The sequence below is a fragment of the Stenella coeruleoalba genome, assembly GCF_951394435.1.
Source record: "Stenella coeruleoalba genome assembly, chromosome: 15".
Lineage (NCBI taxonomy): Eukaryota > Metazoa > Chordata > Mammalia > Artiodactyla > Delphinidae > Stenella > Stenella coeruleoalba.
Genome location: NC_137161.1, coordinates 36476680 through 36502071, shown reverse-complemented (window position 1 = coordinate 36502071; position 25392 = coordinate 36476680). Strand labels below are relative to the sequence as shown.

At 38.2% G+C, this 25392-nt stretch overlaps 1 protein-coding gene across 10 annotated transcripts in view; it reads right to left on the bottom strand.

Moving 5' to 3' along the window:
* Positions 1 to 208: 208 nt before the first annotated feature.
* Positions 209 to 25392, bottom strand: part of PLCB4 (phospholipase C beta 4) — a 418385-nt gene continuing 393201 nt past the window's right edge. For 9 of the 10 annotated variants that reach the window (XM_079944160.1, XM_079944161.1, XM_079944159.1 and 6 more), the window contains 8 exons: positions 19765 to 19880; positions 18417 to 18492; positions 16490 to 16665; positions 13224 to 13325; positions 7931 to 7988; positions 7391 to 7477; positions 4339 to 4375; positions 209 to 1913 (listed from right to left, as the gene is read on the bottom strand). In XM_079944160.1, coding sequence (XP_079800286.1) covers positions 1825 to 1913; positions 4339 to 4375; positions 7391 to 7477; positions 7931 to 7988; positions 13224 to 13325; positions 16490 to 16665; positions 18417 to 18492; positions 19765 to 19880 — 741 coding nt within the window. In that variant the 3' untranslated portion in view covers positions 209 to 1824. The remainder of the gene's footprint in view (positions 1914 to 4338; positions 4376 to 7390; positions 7478 to 7930; positions 7989 to 13223; positions 13326 to 16489; positions 16666 to 18416; positions 18493 to 19764; positions 19881 to 25392) is intronic. The other variant, XM_079944165.1, reaches the window with a different exon arrangement.

Genomic DNA, 25392 nt, shown 5'->3' with positions numbered 1-25392 from the left:
GAAGAAGCTATTTGATTTGATGAGGGAGCCATTTGGAATCTCTGAAAACTGGCCATCCAAATGTGGTACCATTTTAATAGCCATCATTTTTCATGGGATGTTAGTGTTGAAAGATACATAGTCTAACTCCACTGTCTTACAGATAAGGAAATTTGGAACCAGAGAATTTCACAGAAGCCAGTTCAAAGGATAAATATGAGAAAAAGAAAAAAAAAACAAGTACTTTACATTGGGAGTCAACTAGAATCAGCCTGTTTTGTGTCAGGAGCAAAATGTGTTGGGTCATGCATAAGCCCCCTTCAATGAAGAGATCTTTTATGAAACAGGAAAAGTACACTGGAAAGCATCTTTGGGAGCAGATACTCTGACGGGTGTTAGATGTGTTTTCATTTTTTATTAGAGAAGTTGGAAGTTTAATTTCAATATTGATGGTAACATAATTTTCTCTGCCTTATTCAGAGGAACACACAGAATCAATCTGTACAAGCATATACAACAATTCAGTTGGTGGTTTGTGCCCTAAAATCAGTAATCTGATTAGCTCTAGATTACAGTTTCCATGCACTCCTCTGGGCTTTGGGGCATGGCTCCATTCCCAGGGGGGACTTCTTCATGCACTCTCTGCAACACAACTACAGCAGGCTTAAAGACCATGCAGATTAACACTGTAGCAAATTGTTTTGATATTTAACAGACATAAAAAGGTTATTTCCTGATATGAAATTCTGAAAATCTGCATAAATATTTTTGTGTAAAATTAAATTAGTTATGTATTTTTTTTGAAACTAGAACTTGAAGTATCAAGAATGCCCACATAATTCATATACACATATATATAGACTTCTTCATTATGCTAAAAGTCTTGAGAGTCAAATTATATTCTGTGCCATACATTTTCTTAACCAGTATTTACTTGCATTAGGTTAACTGTGTACGGATTAGTCGTAATTGGTGCTTGTGTATCATGCAAACATAGTTCTAGTATTCCTGTTTACTAATCTTGTCATGTGGCAATACTTAGATGATTTTGCTCTCTGACAGTGAGAATTAGGAGTATAAATACTTTATACATGGTCACATTTACAAACGTTTGCCAATAACCACTTCACAATCTTTATGGTGTAAGAGTGAGCTGTAATAATCTGGAATTGGCAGAAGCAATTCCTAGAAAGCAATGTCAGATGTCAACTTTCTTAAAAGTGCCTGACAGAGTTCTCCTTTTGAGCACTGATGGGTTTTGGCACAGGGACACTGTTCTTTTTTTTTTTTTTCCTATTGTTCTAATAATTTCCACAACTGTTACAGGAAGTTAGCTTCTTATGGCATGGTGGAGACTTGGCACTTACTGATGAGGTAACTTAGATGTAGAAAAATTCCCCCAGATTATTTGTCTAGCAGATCACCACTTCTGCTGATAAATTTGTAGACAGAGTTTTTTTTCCCCCTAGTGCATGCGCTTACTATCACATGGCTAATACACTATTTTTGCTGTTGCTCAAACATGTCCTAATGCATCACAAAGCAGAGTTGTTAACACCAAGCTCATTTATCTGTGATGATACTTTATAGCAAACATGTTTAAGTGGTATGATCAATGGGTAAACTCTGCCTTATTGGAATCGTAATTTTGGGGGATTTGTAGCTACTTTTAGTTGGCCAAGGAAATTCAGTATTCAAAATATTTAAGAGAAGTACGTAATTCTCTGTGGTTTCAGGTGCCATCTTGTCTATACATAAAGGAAACGCAAAAGACATCAGCTTTCTTCCACGGAATTTGTGTTCAGAACTTTGGGAGTGCTCTTTTGATGCAGTGGTTCTGTGGTTTCAGTTTGCGTCCTGGAGTTTCACACAACTGTTGCTGGTCTGCGGTCCATCTCGGCTTCCAATTTCACCATCTGCTGCATCTCCTTCGCCTGTAACATCAGAAACGTGACCTTACATGTTGAAATCCTCTCCTGAAGCCATAGAGCAAACCCAACCTCTCTTCTCCCGTAAATTTGATGCTTGTCATTATGTCCTGGCTACTTAAAGTGTGGTCCATGGACCAGCATCATCAGCATCACCTGGGATCTTGTGAGAAATGCGGAATCTTGGACTCCACCCCAGACCTACTGACCCAGAATCTGCATTTTAATAAGATCGCCAGGAAATTTTTATGCACATTAAAGTCTGAGAAGGACTGGTCCACACAGTACCAGGAAAACAACTTGAGAAGAGGCTACGCCTGTTACTCATAGATTATGTCGTGTCTAACTGCTTGATTTAGTTTCTACAGATTGACATGCCTTGACTGTGTGTAGATAATTTGATCACTTTTAGAATATGCATTGCTTATGCATGATTTATTCCCCAAATAGCCTGAAATTCAATTTAAAGTAGTTGCCTAAGAATTTCACTGATGCAGAAGTTCAGGTGGGAGCATATCACATTGATTTGGTTGGAGTATGCTGCAAACAGAACGTTACAGGAATATGTAGGGTTCCTGGAATGCTATTGTCCAAAAACTATCCTCATAGGCTCTCACTTCTCTGGAGTCATTCATTTTTTATGGTCTACCCCAGGAAGTAAGCCACGGTGAACTCAATCTCATGAATTAAGGCTGTCAAGAAGACAACCAGCTGATTTGAGGGGTGGAAAGGCGTCATATGGGGACAAGTTCTGATGACAAATCATTGCCTGGCAAAATAGGGGAAATCAATTGGTTCATTTTATCTTTTACTTTCCAGCCGCATGCTTTCTTCCAACCCAATACATGGATCTTTCAGAGGAACAATAAAGCACCCTGTCCCTTTTTAGTGACACATCATTTTGAAATAAAGGGCATTTAAAAATGGAAACATGGATATAGAAAGATATAACTCAAGAGGAGGACTCTCATGAGCTCTGATGTTACTATTCATGTCTACTTAGGTATTCCAACCAAATGGAAGGTCATTGGGAGGATTTGGTCAACTCTGCAGATCATACTATGAGCATCTAAAAGTCCCAAATGAAGTCCTGCTACAAAATTAGTTTAACCCACAGACCATAGAGTGAGTTCCTTCTTATCATTATTTTTGTTTGTTTGTTTGTTTATTTTATGGGTTTTTTTGGTTTTTGCGGTTCGCGGGCCTCTCACTGTTGTGGCCTCTCCCGTTGCAGAACACAGGCTCTGGACGCGCAGGCTCAGCGGCCATGGCTCACGGGCCTAGCTGCTCCGCAGCATGTGGGATCTTCCCGGACAGGGGCACGAACCCATGTCCCCTGCATCGGCAGGCGGACTCTCAACCACTGCGCCACCAGGGAAGCCCTTATCGTTATTTTTATATTGTGGCTTTAAATTTCATTTTGGTGAGGATGGATATAATAACATTAAAGATGATAACTTTCTGCTTACATTTGGGATGGACGGTTCCCCCTCCCCAGATTTTTTTATGCCTGAGATATAATAATGCTCTAATAGAGAAATGAAGAAATGGAGAAAAATATACAAACATGAAACTATGACACAAGCAATATTCATAAGAGATGACAGTGAAACATTATCAGCACTTGAAATTAAATACTTTTATGTTCACTAAGTAGTAATAAAGGATTCCCTATGCCTCTCCCCCTCTAGCATTTAAAGACAATATTGAACACTGTTTAGAAAGAAGGATCATATTAACACTAAAAAAGGATTCCAAGAGCCAGCTTCTCATATGAGCAGGGTGACCATTCATGCCCACTTGTCAAGGACGGTTTCAATTTATGCCCATGGACTTGGCTATTATGAACAGCTTCCCCTTTCACTTTCAAAACTATCTTGTTTGAACAATAAATCATATGGTCACTTATAAGGGGTGATTAAGGTCCCTGGCAGATTGGATCTAACACAAAGCATGCCAAGAGTCATTGTATAATGACATTGTATAATGTTTCTGCACGCAAACCATAACTCTTTGTCATTAAAAACCACCAATGAACTTTTACCAGGGTGCTCTAAAAATTGATGGCAGTCATATTAATGTTTGTGAAAGACATGACTCTGTGACCCAGTCTTAGCTGTGGTCTGTCCAAACAACAACCATACATCACTGTTTTTGATGCCTGGGTACATCTTCATTAGCATGACTTGAGTTCCCCAGGTCTGCAACTGGAAAGGCTACTAAAACTCCATCAGAAATAATTCTCTCAAGATGTTGGCCATTTTGGTTTGAATATTACATCAGAAATCCAAGCATTAAATAGTCACACTTTTAAATCAAACCCTTGTGATCTTAACTAGTCATGAGCAGATGTGAATCATCAAAGCACCAAGAATACAGATGTAGTTGAGCAGGAAGGCAATGTCTTGCTTATCAGAGTTTTCAGTCCTACCTTGCGTTTGGGACACTGCATGACAGGATTTCAAAAGCTGTTTGTACAAAAATAGTAATGTCAAAATTGAGTCATACATACAAAACAAAGAAAATAAATGAATACTGAAGTGAATTTGAAAAATGAATGCAAAACCATATACAGAAAAGCAAAAAGCTAAGACTAAAACATGTATACAACCGTCAGTGACAAACTTCCCCCAAGTTGATCTCAACAGAAAAAAAAAGAACAAAACAAACGACCGATGCCTATTAGCCCAGACTGCGCCTCTCTTGTGGGGCAGTGAGTGGGGAACCCTCCCTTGAGCGAGACCCCCTCACCTTTCTTTATTAAATGATAGGATTGATGGCAAAAATCAATTTTTAAAACTTGGGTGTGACAGTAATGGAGCATTTCAGGTTTGAAATGGTGCGTGTCAAGAAGGATGAGCTCCTGTGTGGCTGGGAGGTCGATGGGAAACAGCAGCAAAAACCCTTTGGAGTTTTAAATGAATAACTGGCTGACCAAGTAGACAAGGCCATTAGGAGGCTTTAAAAGGCCATATGAAGTTAGGATCCAGAGTCAGGACCCAAATATATTAAAACTTGAGTTGTTTCTACCAATGCCCTCAACACTGTCTAGCTAATGAAGTAGATCGATTCCAGGCTTTTCTTTGGGAGTGACTGGGAGAATTTAGGCGATTAGGGTCACAGGAAAGCAAGTAAGAAACCTTAAAGGGAGGTATTATGGGAGAATGTTAAAATTCATTTATTTTTGGCTTAGAAACAGAAAAAAGTCTTGGGGTTTAACAGTAGTTTGGGAGATTGTTATACAAGTTTGGGATTGCCTGGAGACAGGAAACTGTTTTCTGCCAATGAAATATTGGTTATAAAGGGAGCTCTCCAAATGGTTCCAGACCTCGCCTATTATGAGGGAAGAAACAGAGTCACTATGTCTTTTGCCCTGTGTCTATGACAGTGTTGAAACACACCGAGTAACTGAATTGAGAGGTCTCTGATCTTTAAATTCCAAAAAAAAAAAAAGGTATACCAGAAATACCTGGGATTGAATTTGTTATAGAATAGGCCATATTTGTAAAGCAAAGCTTAACAAAGAAATTCAAGTCCTAATTCTACATTTGCTGGAAGTGTCACTATATCTTGAATTTCTTTTCATGGAATCTCATTAAATCTTCATCAAATCTCAAGCTTTCTCATGTTTTTTCCTAAGCTTCTGTGACTCAAAGTATCAGGTATGGGTGGTAGACATTACCTGTGACCCACTGAAAGGCATTATATGAATTTTTGAAACAAAAGGTCACTATTCTCCCAATATGATCCAATCAGTACAGTTGTCACTAATCCAGTATTTCAGTGCAAGAACCCTGGTGTGATTTGAGTTACACATGTATTAGGATAAAAGCCCAAAGTGATTTTTAAATTATGCAATTTAGCTCTCAAACTGAAAAGACTAGGTAACCATACTCTCTAGCTCTGATATACACCACTATTGTAGTGATGAGTAATTCTTAGCACATTTATATTCTTTAGTCAAACTTGTTGCCAAGCAACACAATGATTTCTAAGTAGTTTCTTAATTTAGCTAACTGAAACATAACTGCATCTTACCTCCATTGTGCCTTCTTCTAAGGCATCCTTATCCCCACCCAGTCCTGATTCACTAAAGTGGATTCTATTGTTTTGGAGATGGTGGCTCTACCCCTACTCATTCTCCCATCCCCCCCCCGCCCCCCACCCCAGCACTTTCTGAGAAATGCTTTAGGAGCAAAATCATTAGTAACTTGTACCAGAAGGTGATGTATCTATGAGTTGGTCAAATGAGTTGGGCCCATGGGACAATAAACATTTATTGTCCCCCTTAGGGATCTGTGGACTGTTCATGAATAGAAGCATTTAGCTGGAAAGGAAATGGGAAACATAACTCAGAAGTATGCCCATGAGTAAAACTTCTATCAACCAAAAAGTAAAGAATCTGAAACCAGAAGTTGGATTTATTTGTTACCCAACTGCAATACAAAAAAAAAAAAAAAGATTTTATGGTTTTGTTTTACTTTCTCAAAGGTAGTTTTTAGTGTAATTTCCAGTTAGGTGTTCTTCAGTGGAAGCCATTTACTCTTAAAAAATATACCTTAAATAGTATTACTTTATATATGAAAAGAAATAGGAAAGAATAATGTAGTACAAGTACGTATTTCAGCAAAACCTCTTTAAAGCTTCTATATTGAAGTGAATTATCTAGAAACTTCCAAACCAGCTACAGCTAAAGAGATGTATTTGGACTGAGACAGACTGAAATTTTAACTGCTGCTGAGGGTCATTTTGCCACATAAGCTAGAGGTACTTCCATCAAATTGAAATGAGAGTGTGGATGGCCGATGGGCTATAGCCCATCTATATGTACTGCTCGAGGTAAACACACATTTATCCTGGTGTTGGTATATGCCTGATAGCTACTAAATAGCTGGATTTTGGATAACTCTTTTTATTTGTGTACATTTTTTGTGTTTATTTTTACTTGTGTATATTTAGCGTTTAGCACCAAGAGTATGGTATCCACTCACTTCCAGTGGTTTGTAGAGTTATGGTGGCTCATGCCTCTAAGTTTCACTTGTAAGGCCTAATAAGGTTCTATAACTTCACTTTTAGATTGAGGTTGAAAGTAGGTGGTCTCTCTCATTTGCTTTTAAATGCAACCTCACTTGTCTCTAGGGTACAAGTGATAAAACTCTAAGTGAAAATGAAGAAACAATTTGTAACCTGTTTTCTCCTCCTCTCAGTAATGTCCTTCTTAGAATCCCCATAATCTAATCAAAACATGACTTTTGATTCTTTTCTCCCCACAGCCACATTCCTCTCCCACTTCAAAAAAGAATACTTTCTGTTCTTGGTGGATGAAATGGGGTAAGTACAGTAGGCACCAAATTTTTCTAGCCATCTTTCCGTGCCACTACTCAGGCCACGGGCTTTAGCAGAAGGGTGACTCTGACCTAAGGCATTTGCCTCCCGAAGCTGGCTGGCTGCCTACAACTTTTTATGCTTTTTAGGTGAAATACCTGCTCGTTCTGTTTCTCTAGGAATTCGAGGTGCTCAAGCTGGACTTTTTTCAACTGGTCCATTTCTTTGGACTGCTTCATTGCGAGCTGCAAAAAACAAAACAAAACAAAACAGAACATCTGGTCAACTTTGGGTTGTAATCTTAAAACTTATGGATGAAGGTTGGTAGTTTGCAACTTAAGTGACGGATATAAAAAAAAAATAAAAAAGAAGAAAGAAAAATAGCCTGAAAACTGGGAGAGTTTAAACCCATAATTTTTACTGGCAAGATAGTTCCTGCCAAAATCTTAGAAAACAAGAGTACTTGTTCACGATTAAAATCTGGCTTCATTTTCTGTATAAAATGGAGCAAATAATTACCTTAAAAATTTCAGTGAGAGATTAATTTAGCTTTCAGGGAGCGGAGAAGAGAAGCTAGAATGTTTGACGTACAGAAAAAGCAAATTAAGCAAATTAGCTAGTAGTCTGCTTTCTAAGCATGAGTTACTGTTTATAGTTTTTTTAAAGGAAAAGTGTCAAGAAAATTATAAAATACTTACTCGCTTTCTTTCTTCCAGAAACTTTTTAGTGTTGCTGCTGTTTAACTCCCTGACCCGCCTAAAAGCAACAGGTACAAACAACAGTTGGTATGACGTCAGTTGGATATGATATTAAATAAGAAAGAGTCATATTCCATTTAATTATTTGGATGGGATTATCACTTCCTTTTCCTAATTTTTATTGAGGAATTTTGAAATGTACAATGTACAGAGAAAAAGACAAAAAAATTCTGTGTACCCATCACTCAGATTAGTCAACATTAATTATGTTTTACCATGCTTGTGTCATATTTTTAAAGGAAATAAAGCATTGCAGATATAAATAACCCCCCCCCCCTTTGTATTCTTCCTCACTCCACTTCCCTCCTTTCTCTCTCTCCAGAGGTAACCACTATTCTGAATTTGGTGTGGACCTTCCTATCCATGTTTTAATATTTTTATTACATATGGATGTATCCATATGTAATACACACAAATGTTTCTCAAACTTTCACATGCACACAAATCACATGGAGATACTATCAAAAACACAGATTTCTGAACCCACCCCCAGAGGGTGTGATTCAGTGGGTCTGGGGTGGACCTGAGATTCTGCATTTCTAATAAGCTCCCAGGTGATGCTGATGCTTCTGGACTATACATATACTGTTTTGTATGGTTTCCAAATTAACCTAAATGCTAACATATTCTGGGTTTCTTTCTGTAACTTAAAACTTAGCCTTATGATTAAGAAATATAGCTATGTTTCAAACGATTCCATTATTTTCATCTGCTGCATGGATTTTTCCGTTTTTGAGTAGATTACAGTATTTTCATTTTGCCATTAATAGAAAGTAGGTTATTTCCCAACAATGCACAATGGTTTGGCACATAGGGTCCTGAAATGCTTGGCACACTGTCTATTGGCTAAATAAATGAAATGTAGGACATATCTTCTTGTGCGTATGAGCAAAGGTTTCTCCAGCGTGTAAACCTAGACTTGCAGGTTGGTAGGGAGTAAACAACTTCATCTTTACTCCAAAGTACCTGTCCCAGTTTGCACTCCCACCTATGGTGTCTGGGTGTTACCCTTTCTCCATATCTTTGCCTACTCTTGTTACTATCAGACATTTCCTTTTCTGTCAATTGCTAGTTTTTTGAAATGGCATCATGCTGTTGTTTTAACTCACATTTCCCCTGATTATTGGTGAGGTGGAGTGTTTGTCATGACTAAATAGACGTATAATTGATTGAATTTCTATAATAGTTATAGGTCTATTCAGGTCTTCTCTTTCTTTTACAGTCAGTTTTGGATATTTTAGTTTTTCTAAGCAATTGTCCATTCCATCTAGGTTTTCAAATTCATTAGTAGTATTGTTTATAGTAGTCTTTGTTTTCAAAAGTATTTACTGTATTTGTAGTTATTTCCCTTTTCATCCCCAATACTACTAATTTGTGGTATCTCTTTCTTCTTTATCATTCTTGCTGGAGGTTCACTGATTTTTTTTTTTTCAAATAACAAGCTTTCGCTTTTGCTTTTTTCACTTTTTTTACTTCCATTGCTTTTTGTTTTCTATTTTAATATTTTTTGCTTCTAAAATTTTTATTTCTTCTCATCTGACATCTTTGGGTTCAGTTTATTTTTCTAATTTTATGTCCTCTTTGAGCATTTTCTTATTAATTTTCATTTCTTTAAAAAAATATATGCATCTAGGCTATAATTTTCACTGTAAATATCACTTTAAGATCTAGTGGCAGGAAAGGAATAAAGACACAGACATAGAGAATGGAGTTGAGGACATGGGGAGGGGGAAGGGTAAGCTGGGACGAAGTGAGAGAGTAGCACTGACATATATACACTACCAACTGTAAAATAGATAGCTAGTGGGAAGCAGCCGCATAGGACAGGGAGATCAGCTCGGTGCTTTGTGACCACCTAGAGGGGTGGGATAGGGAGGGTGGGAGGGAGACGCAAGAGGGAGGGGATATATGTATACATATAGCTAATTCACTTTGTTATACAGCAGCAACTAACACAACAATGTAAAGCAATTATACTCCAATAAAGATGTTAAAAAAAGATCTACTCTCTTAGCAACTTTCAAGTAATATACAGTGTGAGCTACATTCACCATGCTGAAATTAGATGCCTAAAACTTATTAAACCTATATTTGCAAGTTTGTATCTTTTAATCAATGTCTCCTCATTGACTCCCCTACTGTCACCCCCTGGTAATCACCATGCCACCCTGTTTCTATGAATTTGGCTTTTTTATAGACTCCACAAATATATAGTATTTTTCTCTGTCCGATTTAGTTCACTTAGGATAATGTTCTCAAAGTTCATCCATGTTGTCCCAAATGGCAGGATTTCCTTCTTTTTATGGCTAAATAATATTTCATTGAATAGACATCTCAAATTTTCTTTAACCATTCATCTGTTCATAGACACTTAGGTTGTTTCCATGTCTTGGCTATTGCGAATAATATTGTGATGAACATGGGGACGTAGGCATCTCTTCTAGATAGTGTTTTCATTTCCTTCAGATATATACCCAGAAATGGAATTGCTGGATCATATGGTAGTTCTATTTTTAATTTTTTGAGGAACCTCCTCCATACTGTTCTCCATAGTGGCTGCACCACCAATTTACAATCCCACCAAGAGTACACAAGGGTTCCCTTTTCTCCACATCCTTTCCAACACTTATTATCTCTTGTCTTTTTGATAACTGCCATTCTAACAGATGTGAGGTGATATCTTATTGTGGTTTTGATTTGCATCCCCTGATGATTCATAGTGTTGAGCATCTTTTCATATACTGTTGGCTATTTGCATGTCTTCTTTAGAAATATGTCTATTCGGTCCCCTGCCCACTTTAAAAATCAGATTATTTGTTTTTTGCCATTGATTTGTTGATTTGCTTATATATTTTGGATACTAATCCCTTACCTGATATATGTTTGCAAATATTTTCACTCATTTGGTAGGTTGCCTCTTTATTTTGCTGATTATTTCTCTTCCTGTGTGCTTTAGCTAACTCTGACACATTGATCAACAGAGTTTATGTTGTCATTCAGTTATAAATATCATGTCATTTATGTTGAAATGTCTTCTTTGACCCAAGAATAGAAGTATTTTTCAGCTTCTGCATATCTTTCTTAGGTCTCTGATTATAAATTTTTAATTTTATTTCTCAGTAGTTTGATAAGGTGGATACACACAGCATGTGTTTAAAAAGGTAACCATTTGGCATAGAGAAATTATTTTTTAAGAGACCAGCCATTTGTAGATGTTTGAGAGTCACCTAACCACTGGATACTGAGTTATAATAAATAAGTATAATAAGTCAAAATAAGGAAATTAAATAAAAAACTTTCCTGGTTAAGTTATCAGTAACTCATAATTTAAGATAACTTGATCTCAACTGGGTTAAAGTCCATTTTGCAACATAATTGAAAAAGTATGATAAAGAGCTATTTAATAATTAGCACATTTATCATGTTGAATTCCATATTTCAGTTTGGACAGTCTAAAACAGTTTAACGAGGTTTTATCATGGCATGAATATTTTGTGTTTTTCAGCTAAAGTGGACAATGTCATTTCCATGTACACAAGGCCATTAAGCAAAGTTCCTTGTCTGAGAATAACATCCACAGGGTGGCACTTTGTTAAAATAAACAAGAACCAGATAACTACCCCAACATGATGGTGTAAATGAGCATTGATTAAATTGAGTAACAATCTCCCTAGAGAGCCACAAATGACACTCCATGTTTACTGGGAAATTTCTTGGCCAAAGTGTTGAAAAGGCAATTCATTTCCAGGTCGAATTACTGTGGAATTCCAAATCCTATTGCTGGCCAGTTAATTCCAAATCATATTTAATCCAACAAAACTTCAGCATAAAAATGCACTGGATGGTATTATGCTTTATATTTTGTCCTATTTCAAGTTTAAGTTTAATTATGGTTAATAAATGAGATGCGTTTTAAAAATCAACCATATTGAAGTAGTTGGACAGCAGTTACTGCTGTGTTCAAGACAAGGAGGAAACATCAGGTATCAACTAAGCGTCCACAAAAGACCGTGTAGACAGTGGAATTGAAACAGGGGTACTTTGCTTGGAGCTGCAAAGTTTCCTAACAGCTCAGCCTATGGTCAACAGCTGAATGACGTAAAGCCCTAAACTTCATGCTCACGTTTTAACCCCCAAAGGTAATCTTCACTTTGCTCTGAATTTTGTTGAGCATAAAACACAGCCTTTGTGTGGGTGGTGAACTCAGCCGGCAGCCACATTCTATCCAAGTCTATTTCTCCAAGAGACGCAATCCTGCTGTGCTTGACCACTGCTGTGTGAACCTAGCTCTCAGTTCTGGAGCAACCAGCATCTGTGTTCTTAGAGGCTTTCGGGGCAGCCATGAGCATCACAGGTGAAGATGCTTTTTGGGACCACTGGGAACCAAGTGCTGCTAACTCCCTCTCTTGGGTACTATGACTACTGATGTCCTCTCAGATCCCCTTTACCAGCTTTGGCTAAAAGGCTTGCACCTGGGATCTTTTCTGGAGGTCACGCAAACCCTCCTCCAACTCTATGTGGCCAATGACTGATTAACATAGAAGTACAAAAGCCAGACACCTGTGGTTCAAAGGGACAGATCATGGTAGAGTTTACAATCTAGAGCTTGGGATCAGGCTGAAGAGGAACTCTAGCCGAGACCATATCCTTACTTAGCCCCTGCCCTGGCCCACTCCTGCTTCCTCCTCTCCCCTTAGCTGAAGATCCTTTCCTCAGTAAATCATATGCACACAAATTCCTGTCTTTGTTTCTAGAAACCCATTCTAAGACAAGGATGAACCAGAAAACCTATGTGTGGGGTGGTGGTGGTTTGAGATGGCGCCTGGTGTCAAGGACAGCACGAGGCCAGTCAAGGGAAGAAGACCATCCTACATGCTGTTATATAGACTTTAAGTCCATTCAGAATGGGCTTAACACCTGAGCAGATGAGATGCTTACAGGATGACCCAATGGGATGTGGGAAGGATATCTTGCCATATTTTATATAATTTTGTTTGTAAATTAGCACACATATATTGAATGTAAATCTGTTTTACTAGTGGTAGTAAACAATCAGAAGATGTTTTACAGCAATAATAATACATCTTCTAGCAGTTATAATAGCAGGATTCTCAACCGGAACTCACAAGTTTGTTTATATCTCAAATGTGAGTGTGTGTATACACACAGAAATATTGTCGAGTCTGTGTCTTCAAGTCAATGTTATATTCCGGCAGTGAGCGTTCTGACTCACCTTTCCCGTTCTGCTTTATTCTTGATAGATTTATCTTGGCTGATGGCTTTGCTATTTTCCATAGAAATCTTAGCCTGGTGCGCTCGCATTTCCTTGCTTTCCCTATGTATTAAAAATAAACAAACAGGTGGTGATCATTTTGTAATGTATAGAAATATTGAATCACTATGTTGTGTACTAACATAGGAACTAACATAGTGCTGTAGATCAATTATACTTCAAAAAACAAAAAACGAAAAACAAACCTAACCAAACTCCTAGAAAAAGAGATCAGATTTCTGGTTACCAGAGGCAGGGGTGGGAGGAGGGGGAATTGGAGGAAGGTGGTTAAAAGGTAACAACTTCCAGTTATGAGATTAATAAGTCCTAGGGATATAACGTACAACATGATAAATATAATGAACACTGCTGTACGTTATATATGAAAGTTGTTCAGAGAGTAATCCCTAAGAGTTCCCATCACAAGGAAAACATTTTTTTCTTTTTCTTTTCTTTTATATCTATATGAGATGATGAATGTTCACTAACTTTCTGTGGTAATCGTTTCATGATGTATGTAAAGCCAAAGCACTATGCTGTACACCTGAAACCATACAGTGCTGTATGTCAATTACATCTCAATAAAACTGGAAAGAAGAAAAATAAATCGGGGAGTGGAGAGCTAGTGTTTAGTGGGTATAGAGCTTCAGCTGGGGAAGATGAAAATGTTCTGGAGATGGATGGTGGTGATGGTTGCACAACTGTGTGAATATACTTCATGCCACACATTTTAAAAATGGTTAAATTGTAAATTTCATGTTATGGATATTTAACTCTAATAAAAAAAATGAAAACGTAAACAGAAAACACATTCCACATGTAACAACGGGACTAGGTTCAGTTTTTATTTCACTATTGGGCTCATCAAGTTGTTTTGTACTCTGTGGAAAGGAGGGCAGGAGCCCCGATCCACGAGGATGCTTCTCCTGGGGGCAGTGGGTCACTGTGAAGTAACAGTGGTGGGCTGGGAAGAAGCGACATTATGTGTGTCTAAGCTAACCCTAACCACACAATGATCGTATTCAGCTGCCCAGAGTAGGACACTGTCATTAACATGCCATAAGAATTCTGAATAATAAAAGCTACAAATCCTAAATTATATACAAATATCTCAGGCAATCATGTTTACCAACCTATATACAATTAAAAAAAAAGTAAATAGTGAATACAGCATGAGAGTAATCAAAGAACGCACAAGGACAACCACTTATGGTCAGTAAAATACAAGGATATTCCAGCTTTGCCCCATGTTTTTTGGGATCAGATGGCTTGGAAGAGAAAGGATGTTCTAACACTCACAAGTGACCATCCTGTTTTCTGACAGCCCAAGGGAAGGAAGGGGATGAAATGGTTTCAAATAAGCATAGGAAATAGGGGGGAAAAAGGATGTTTACAGGTGACTGATCACTGTGTGTGTGAATGCGTGTGTGTACCACAAAAACTCATATCTTTATATTATTGAAGAGTTCATTAAAAGCATACAATTTAGAATACTAAAATGAATATTATTAACAAAGAATCTTCCCTGGAACCTGTGGCAATCTCCTTGAAGCACTGCCTGGAAATGAGGGACCAAGGAGTGAGGTTGTTTAAGTAGAGTTTGTAGTTCAGGGAAAGGGATGGACAAAGCTGAAACAGAGGGTTCTTCAGTAAGAGACCTTAGGGCCACAGGGGCTGGAATATGTATAGAAACTCCTGGGCCCAAGAAAATGGCTCTCAAAATTTTTCATAACTTGTTATTAAATTGATCATCTCTTCTTTCACTCAACAAGCACCTATCTATAACCAAATAATGCTGCTGAATGTTAAGAAGGCAAGATTTTTTAACCGAGAGCGACAGCTGTGATGGTGGCAAAGAAACACAACTACAGGATGCTTGAGAAAAAGCTTTGATGCTGCTGTTTTTTTGAAAAATACCCCTGTCATCAATCTATTTTTTAAGGTAAATTAGTATTAAGGTTATGGTTCCTTCAAATGACTTCCTGTGTCATGCAAGAATTCATTTACTTTTTTTTTAGACAATGCCTGCTGTTGTGGGCTAATTTTTTCCCTATATTCAACTTCAAAAGAAAAAAAATTAGAATAGAGTACCTTATTCTTTGAAGTATCTTTGAATAAGGGTGGAAACCTAAAATCTGGTATTGTAGCAATGGTCAAAGGGAGGATAATGAACAGACCTTTCTGTGTACTAAATCAAGAGCATTTCTAAGGGAAAAAAAGACAACTTTTAATCCTATACAAATAAATAGAATACTTGAAAATGGACAGGGTCTGGAAACTTAGCCCACAGGAAACTCAGCATAGTATACCTCATTTAGTTGATTCATGTGAGAATCAGAAACTATGGCAAAAATACTTCATGTTCTTATGGCTGTATATCACTCCAAAATAAAGTTGGAAATCTGAGAATGTGCCTAGATAATTCATGCAGTTAGATTTTAAAAGTTTCTTTTTGATTTGTTTGTAAAATGCTTCTGTTTTCTACTTTTTTGTGTGTATCAACAGACCATAACTGTGGCATACAGTTGGCACTAAGGAAGGCGCAGGCGAGCTGCAACAAAGCTGTGATAAAAAGACATAACTGACCTAGACACTCTTCTGCCCTGGGAAAAAGTCCAGCTCATCATCTTCAGTATGCAATTTGCTGAAATGGGATGAGACCAAAATAAACAGATACTTTTTGCTATTTCTTGATCAGGCCTGCTTTTCTAGAATTCATAGAAGTCCAGACAGTGGAAACAAGGGTCTTTCCTCAGGTACCTCTGAGTGATCAGAACCAATCCTCTAGGAGCTCAACTGCTTGGTCTTTATCTCCTTCTATGTCTTCTCTTCTAAGAGGCTCCAGATCATTTTTCAAAGGCCACCTCCAGCCTTATCATTCTATGAAGCATCTGGGACCACTTGGAGGCGGTAGAGCCTGTGACACGTTTTAGTATGTATCATATGCTACTTGTAACGTGACTTAATTTGTCATGGGAGTGTGAGATCTTGCCAACGCTTGGAAGCCCTTTGATGGCAGAGGCCATTTCTCATAGTTCCTCTTGCTCACGTCAACCGTACAATAAGATATATGTAAAAGCTCAATGTTGTATGTCAAGTTGATTTTCCTTACTACCTTGACAGGTGCATAGACACACACACACACACACACACACACACACACACACACACCACAAAACTAGTCTTTTGTAAAAATTGGGAGTGTCTTCTGGAGCTAACTCTCCCACCTGTCATGAGACAGTTTCAACTGCAGGGTCTGCTGCTCGTGGGCGTTGATCAGGAGCTTTCTGAGTAGCTCACACTGCTGGCTGAGGTGCAGATCCCGGATCTCCTGCTCCTCTGCACTGTGAGTGTTGATCATGTCTGACCACTCTTTTGTGTGCTGCGCCACGATCTCCTTGACCTGCGTGGGGAAAAGGGGGTGGTGCCACTTGGAATTCTCACAGGTCAGGTAGGAACTGAAAGCACAGTATTAGCCATGCATTTCAGATCCCTCCCACCAATTTACTTGGTCAATCAGTAGACACACATATAACCTGCAAAAATATGTACTATCAGTGGGAATCAGGAAGTCATTGCTTATTAAAATAGAGCAATCACTTTGGCACTAAATACTTAATCATGACTCGTTCTTTCAACTGCCTAACTCGCCCACACTCTGGTTTGTCTGGGCTTTGGGCTCCTTTACCAATTCTATCAGAATTCTCTTCATCACCTTATATTTTTCCAGGTTCACTTCCACAAGGCCACAGATCTGAATAGAGAGCTGTGTTCTCTTATTCCTGGATCATGACTTATTGTGTCATTTGAACAGATGCTGGGGTAGAAAGTCTTCTCCTGCAAAGAGTATCCATGCTCTTCACACTGTGGTTTTACAGCTCATCAATAGCTAGATTCTCTTTCTCCACCTCCTTGAATCTGGCTGACCTGTGACTTACTTTAGCCACAAGACAGTAGCAAATGTGATACAAGCAGAAGCTTGGAAAGTACTTATCCTTTTTCTATGCCTGGAACCCTGAGGCTAACCTGTGGTAAAGCCTGTGCTAGCCTGCTGGAGGATGAGAGGTCATGTAGGAAAAAAACAACCAGCAGTCAGCTACCCACCAGAGAGCTGAGTGAGGCTATCAATCCCAGCTGACTGTTGACACACACATGAGCCCAGCCAAAATCAGTAGAACTGTCCAGTGGAGTATAGCCCAAATTCTAACCCACTGAACTGTGAGCTCATGCACGGTAGCTGTCTTACGCCACTAAATTTCGGCATGGTGTTTCATGCAGCAAAAGCAAATTGATACGGTGGCCAACGTTTCTGCTTTCCTATTTATGCAAAGCATTTAAAAATCATGGCATGTTGCATAGTTGTTAATTCTCACATATTCCAGTTAAGAAGAGAGAAAGAGAGAGTGGGGAACAACTCTTAAAGATACACAGCTTACTGCCTCTATAGACTGCATAGCAGAGTGGACACAAAATACACAGCACCAAAGAGAACTTCGGCTTGGATGCCTGGTTGGCCCAGGTGTGTGGCAGGGTCGCTGGCTGGATGACAGAGCTGCATGTAGACATACGGAGGCTGGCTGGTTTGACCAAAAGCTACAGTTGGAAACTTTCTTTCACAGTTTCTTTTCTTTTATAATTATTATAATTATTTATGTTCTTGATGGCACCTTGGTGCTCAGCTCTCCAAAATGTCCATAATCTTAATTAATGTCCCCTAAACTATTTTCTTGAGTCTTTGGGGGAATCCAAGTAATTAGGCTCATCTCCTAGAATCTCAGCTCTGGATTTTTTCCCATCCCAAACTTCCACAGCAAAGTTAGGACAGAATAAGTATCAAAGAGCTACTGAACCCTCAAGATGGGTGGTTTTCTGTCCTATGATCAATGTTACTTCTATAGGGAATCATATTCTGTATTTTATACACTATTTCCTTTTAGTTGTTTCCCTTGATGCCTCTGAGGCAGACAACATAGATATTGTGAGCATATGTTTACAAATTAAGGAAAAGGTGTTCCATGAAATGGCTCTTCTCCAAGCCAGTGAGCCCAGACCAGCCCCAGGCTACTGTTATTTCTAATTTAAACTGGGTGCAGCTTCTAAAAAATTACACAGTATCTTCCGCAGTTGCTGCTGTAAAAATAGGTATTTTCTTACCTTAGATTTGTGATCTGATGTCAGCGTCTGAATTTTAATTTCTGTTTCTTTCTTCATTTCGAGACAATTACTTCCCCTGAAAATGGAAAACCACAAATGCATGCCAGGCATTAGATATCTTTCCTCTCCCAGGAACCTTTGCTCCAAAGCCTTCCAATGAAGACAATTTGTTCATCAAACATAAGACGCCATGGCTCACTGGGCAGCCTCGGTTCTTCCAGTAATAGATGCACACCTTACAAAATATCTGTATCGTGATTACTCAATTCAACCACTACACAAAGAGACATTTCAGACCTAACAATTAGTTCATTGTTAAAGGTTTGTTGTCAGAGTTTCCATTTTGGTTCCTGCTTTTCTTCAAGCTATTTTTTATTTATTCAATAATACACTATTTAGGATGAGAACTGAAAAATAGGACCTCAGCCTTGAAGCGAGTTTTCAATTCTTCCACTTTGGTTGTAAAGCCAGATTTTTGTCTTTGACACATGCCAACAAGGGAGAAAAATAGCATTTCTTGGCAATGCAGGGTAATTTTTGCTTCTTACTCTATTGTGAGTAGGAAATATATACTAGGCAATTGCCCAGCAACTATTACTGCTTATTTCAGTGATTAATTTTTCCTTTTGGAATATCCATATCATTGCTGAAACCAGAATAGGCCCTGAGTTTCTGCCTTCAGCATATATGCTCTGATTTATTATGGCCTAAGTCAGAGTGCTTCATCATATTATTAATAGAGAGTGTCTCTGAGAGGCACATTCTAAACATTCAACTTATCACTTCTCCATGGCTGGCACTGAGTGTGTTTCCCTCCTGCTCTGTTATTCAGTGAGCTTGCAGCATCACAGAAACATTCCCCCAGCTTAATTCTATCAATAGATAAAATCTTTCAAGGTAAATGCAGTGATAGGTTTTATTCAACAGTTTCATCTGTTGGCATAAGCTAAGGATTCTTGTAATATTAAACATCAAAATTGCATTTTTTCCCTTGAGTGTATCAACCTTATTATTTATTACCTAGCAATGCAAAATGATTTCTGGAATTTTTCCAACTGTAATTTGTCCTTCCTTCTCCCCCTCGACCCCCATTCACCTTAAAGGTACCATGAAAGACACAGTTATTACTTCATTAACCAACAGCTGCAGAACTTGAATAAAGCTCCTCTTTTCCACTTCAGTCACTCCCTTCAGCTGAGTGAGTCGCTTATTTTCCAGGAATCATTGTTAATGATGAAAACACAGTTAAGACTAAGTTCTTCCTTGGCCTAAACAAGCAGTTGAACTGTGGGAAAAGACAAAACATAAAAAGGCAAACAGCCTCCAGAAGGACATAAACAGCATTTACCCCTTCTTCTTCATTGCCTTCTCTAGGATTTTCTCATGAGTTGACTTCTCCTTGTCATACTGCGCCACAATTTTGTCAACTTGTGTGCAATGTAGCTTCTGCATGGTGCTGTGCTCCTGAACGAGAAGAATTTGTAGTGACGAGTTAGACCTGTAGTGTAACTGATAAACTTTATCCCATGTTGGGCTGGCATAATTTTCAACAGCTCTTTCAGAGTCTTGGTTTGAAAATCAAGGAGTAACTGAGTCTGGGAGCTGGAAAGACTTCCAATCTCCCACCTGACCCAAGAGTTTCTTGTATTCCCATAAGGTCTCTCCAACAAGTGGGTTTCCAGTCTCAGTCCATTGAACATGCCCACCTCAAAAGGCAGCCCTGCCCACTGCTGGGCAACACCAATCATCCCAAAGTTCTTTCTTCTGCACATAGATGTCTCCATAGAACTGCCACCCATCAATCTTTGTTTTGCTGAGTCATCTAATGAGTCCACTGCCCCTTCTACAACCTAGTCCCAAAAACCCAAGTTCAGCTACCATATTTATTCTCTTTTACATGCTGAATATAACTATTCATTATGTGGCATGGCTTCTAAACACCGGACACTTTTTGGAAGGTCTTGAATACCATCATTACACAGTGAGAACCTCCACTGTGGTTGTCAATATCAGCTCATTTTGAATCCCCATCAACTGATATTTTTGCCAGCTTCCTAATCTAGATGCACTCACAAGGATGACAGAATGTTGAGGAACCCTGGCCTTCAGCTTTACAGATAGTTAAAATATTTCTCCACATGCTTCCTTCAATCACTGAAAATGGGGCTGCAATGCTTTGAAAATAAGTATTTCTTTATAAACATTATTTCTTCCTGATAATTTGGTCACAGCCAGGGACTTAACTGAAATCAGATTTCTTTAGCTGATCAGCCCCTAATCATAGAGGAAAACAGTTCAATCAGTAATATCCACTCTAAGATGATGCTTGATGTTATATCCTAGTCTTACTCTTGAGAAACTTAGAGAAATGAGATGATACTAAAGTCTGGAATAGATAGACTTTGCTCAGGTTATATAACTACCCTCATGGTCATGTTTCCTTTTGCTTATTTTTTTAAGTGAGTAACAAAAGTGAGTGACTTAATTATTTAAAATTAATTTTCTTCCTAAGGTAGGCTCACCTTTAACCTAATTCATGGATATCTTAAAAGATTTCATAAAATATAAATGGGGGAGGGATTTTGAACTTTCCCAAGATTTTCTTAATTTCCCAATACTGTTAGCAGGTTAACACAGGACTTGATTTACAGTTCATTTATATATAAATTCTTCAGAAATGCATTGGTGCATATGGTCTCAGCATTCCTGTCCAGTGAATAAATGCCTCTGGGAGAAGGCATGGAGGAAGGTGGTGCTAGGCAGGAAGGTTCTAGGAATAGGACCTGATAACAGGGACAATGAGTGCTCCGAGGTGATGTTACCTTCCTCTGGATTTGGGGTTAGGGAATTATAGGTAACAATGTCCTGCTTAATTTGTGGTAACCTGGAACACCTCATAAATCCAGTCTTGTTACCAATATCTGTGCCCTTTTGTGTTATAAACTAGGGGTTCTGCATTGGGTTAAGGACATGGACAGTCTCAGGTCTTAGGACAAGCCACTTACCCTCTCAGTCTGTTCATCTTTATAATTGGGAGAGTGATACCTTCTTCAATCTTTATAATTGGGAGATTGTTGCCTACTTCATAGGGTTGTTAGGATTAAATATAAGAGAAATCATATTTCAAATGCCTGTTATACCTTATTCGAAATACAATTACATACAAACCTACTTATATTATTCAGTACTCATGAAAACATGCAGAGAGTGACCTGGGAGAAGGGAGAATAGCCTGAGAAGTTAAATCAATAAACTTTTCCTCCAAGCTTAACCTACTGCCACAGGAATAGATTGACACGTTGATGTATGCTTATTTAAATGGATTTAGCTACTCTTGCATTGTCATGGGGAACAAACCCCACTAAATCACCCTACTACTAGCCTTCCTTCTAAAATTTAGTAATCATCATGCCTGTCTGGCACATGCATTAATTTTCCTGGGCAAATAAGGGGCTCTATGCAAGTCTAGAATAAAACATTTCAGAGGTGCCACATTCCTATGTCTCTTGCAAATATCATTGAAAGGAGGGTGGAGAAGATTGTTTCTTTAAATATTCTAGTGCAGCACAAGAAAAGGAAAAAAAAAGAGGCTCTGAGGATTGGAAGTAAGCTGACATAGACTATTGCTTAAGGAAGTATTCTGGTGAACCTTAATTAACCCAATTAAGATATGAGGAATGAGGGTGTTTGTACCATAAAGGCATTCATGATGGCTTCAAGTATATAAGATATGCTCTACAAGGGCAGGGAAAACCTCTTTTTTTCACCACTACACGGCCCAATGCTTGGTACAAAGTAGATTCAGTAAATATTTGTTGCATGAATTAAAAAAATTAGCATGGAAAAGCAGTAAGAGGACTTGGATTCTGGTCCCAGCTCATCCTAGTGGCCTTGTGTAACAAACATAAATCTTTCCAGGCTTCAATTTCTTTATTAGAAAACTGAACAGGACCTTGTTTGCCCAACCTAATTCATGGTTATGAGCTGCAAGTCACCTAATGTATATAGAGTTTTTAAAACTTAGAAGCATATTGAATTAAAATGATTACAAGAATACACATAACAAGAAAGCTCACCTTGAAAAATTATCTCTTGTGTTTCTCTCTGTGCTCAAAACTATCCCTGCGTGGTAGGTAGCAGGTATTGAAGTTTTGGGATAATCTGGTTCCCAGACAACACTTCCCCTTTCACAAAGAAATGGGGACCTAATTACTGATCATCACGTGCTGGGCGTGGCAGTGGGCTCAAGCTTCAGCTTCCTGTTGTACAAACTAGAGGAGCCAGGAAATTATCTCTAAGCCTATTTATACTAAAAACAAAAAACAAAAAAAAAACTATCATTGATTTTATTCTTTTGGTCCTTAACTGAGTCATGAGACCCTATGGAAGAGATAAGTCCTTTTTCATTCTTTCAGGTCAAGAGTACCAAAATTAAATATGTTGACTTAAAAGTCTATCTTAATTGGAACATTTTGGGGAAATTAATGTATGGCTTTTAACAGGATTTGTATATGTTTCTATCAAAGTTAAGAGTACCTGCTCTATATATGTATATGTATAATTGATTCACTTTGCTGTACACCTGAAACTAACACAACATTGTAAATCAACTATACTCCAACAACAAAAAAAAAAAGAACTGTCTACCACCATCAACTCCTAAAGGAAAAAAAAATCAATAGTAACCTCAAAAGCTACAGTATATCTATTTGCTCAGTGGAAAAAAAAAAAAACATTAAGAGTAAATTCAGCTTCTTCTGGGAAAAACTGCTGCTGCAATTCATTCTTGTGGCTGATGTGACTCTGGGCATAAATTCTCATGCCACAGATGATACTGAAACATCTGAGTAAATCGCGTTTGCTCAGCACGCACCTCTGAGATTACCAGTAAGCTGCCTTTGTGGGTGGTTGCTGTGTCTCTGCCCATTTCTACTTCATGACAGAGTTGTAGGTCTGTTACTGACTTCTTACCACGAATTACATTTGATGAGTTTAACAGTAGTCTTGGTGTTTATTATCAGCAAAACTGCTTGCATAGCAAAGAGCATATTTTCCATTAGCGGCTTTACTGAAATGCCAAATTTTAGTCAGATTCTCAGGCATTTTATTTGACTCATCTAGTGATGATGCTGCAAACTGGTGGTCCAAGGGATGCATTCAGTTTTTGTTATTGCTTTTTTTTTGCCTACATGGTGTTTCAGAAAAAGACTGAATTAGTGGCCATAGTTAGGTAGCACTGTAACTGTTAGAAAGGGTTATATAAATATTGTTTCACAGAAAGGCTGGGGTAGTTAATCCTTACTATTGCTTGACAACAGGGCAAAACCCATTTTTCAGGGAGCCCTGTTCTGTATCTTACAGGCCTTTAGTGGGGTTTTCACTGAGGAACAGTAAAGAGTGCTAAATAATATTCCTAAAGAAACAGTTTTCAAAATTTAGTGTGCATAGGAGAGGAGCTTATTTAAAATATATTTCCTAGATTTCTCCTTGGAGATGATAACAAAGTCTCCAGTGGGCACAAGAATATGCAGTTCTATGAAGCCTCCAGTTCTTGGCCCAAGGATCATGTGTTGAAAAAGCAGTCCCAAAGGATGCCAAGATATCTGTGCCCTGTAGACTCATGACTGCTCTTAAAAACCTTTCACTAAGACCATCAAGATGTGTGGAAATAAAAACTAATGTGGGAAAACTCAGAGGCAACCCAATACAGTGATGAAGAGCTTGAGTTCTGGAGTCCGATAGAATTTGGTCCAAAGCTTGGCTCCACCATTTAAAAGCTAGGTGATTTAGTCAAGCTGTGTTTCTTTTAAGTGTAAATTATCTCATCTGGCAAATGGTTGGTAGACTGTTTGCAAAAAGGGCCACAATGATTTCTCTTTCTGTATCCAATCCCCTTTGCAACCTGACTTTGTGGTTCCTCCTGCCAAGAAGTAGAGTCCTCATCCCTTGAACCTGGGACAGCCTTGTGACCTGCTGTAGCCAAGAGATGGAGATGGAAGTGATGCTGTGCCAGTTCTGAGCTGAGGCTTGGTCTCTTGGGACCCCTACCATGTGAACAAGCCTGGACTACTGCTGAAGATGAGAGATCACAGAAAGCAGAGGCCTTCCAAAGTCAGCCAGCCCCCCACATCTGCCCACCATCTGCCAAACTGGTAGTGACAGCAGATGTACAAGTGAACCCAGATGAGACCAGGAACATCATCCAGCTGAGCTACAAAATTGTGGGCTAAATAAACAGTGGCTGTTTTTAGTCACTACATTTGGGGATAGTTTGTTACTCAGCAAAAGCTAACTGATACAAGTTAATATAATTATAATACTCCTTTATATAATTGTTATAAGAATACCAAATAATAAATGCTTATGTATATATTAGCTAGTTTTACCTTTTGAAAAGTATTGACAGATAGAAAAACTAGTGTTAGGATAAATAAGATCAAATGGGATCAGGCACTAAGTGGGTCCGGTGGTAATAGATTCACCACATCCTCTCACCTCCTTCACCAGTGTTTCTTTTTTTCAGCTTTAAAGACAAGTGCATTAGTTGAGTAGACCTCAGTATATATTGGGCAAGTAAATATTCCAATATACCCTTAATCTTAAAAGTTGGCTCAGATGAGACAGTGGAAAGAATTAGGGAAGTACTATAGACTGAAAAGTTACAGAAACTTTATAGAGAGAAAGGTCTAACTGTTTGAAAATAATTATTTGCAAAGCCTTTGGACAGTTCAAATAGATGAAAAGTACTTTAATTATAACCAGCATGAATGAGTTATATTGCTCTAGTCACTTCTCTGAATTTCATTTTATTCATGTCTAAAATGTGGATAGTACCATTTGGGTTTCAGGGATATTGTGAGAATTTAAGAATGTATATACAATGTGTAACACAAAAGTGACATTAAATAAATGTCAGCCTTATTAGTAGTGGTAGTTCTATATTAAAAGATTATGGAATTCAGAGTTCATAAATTAT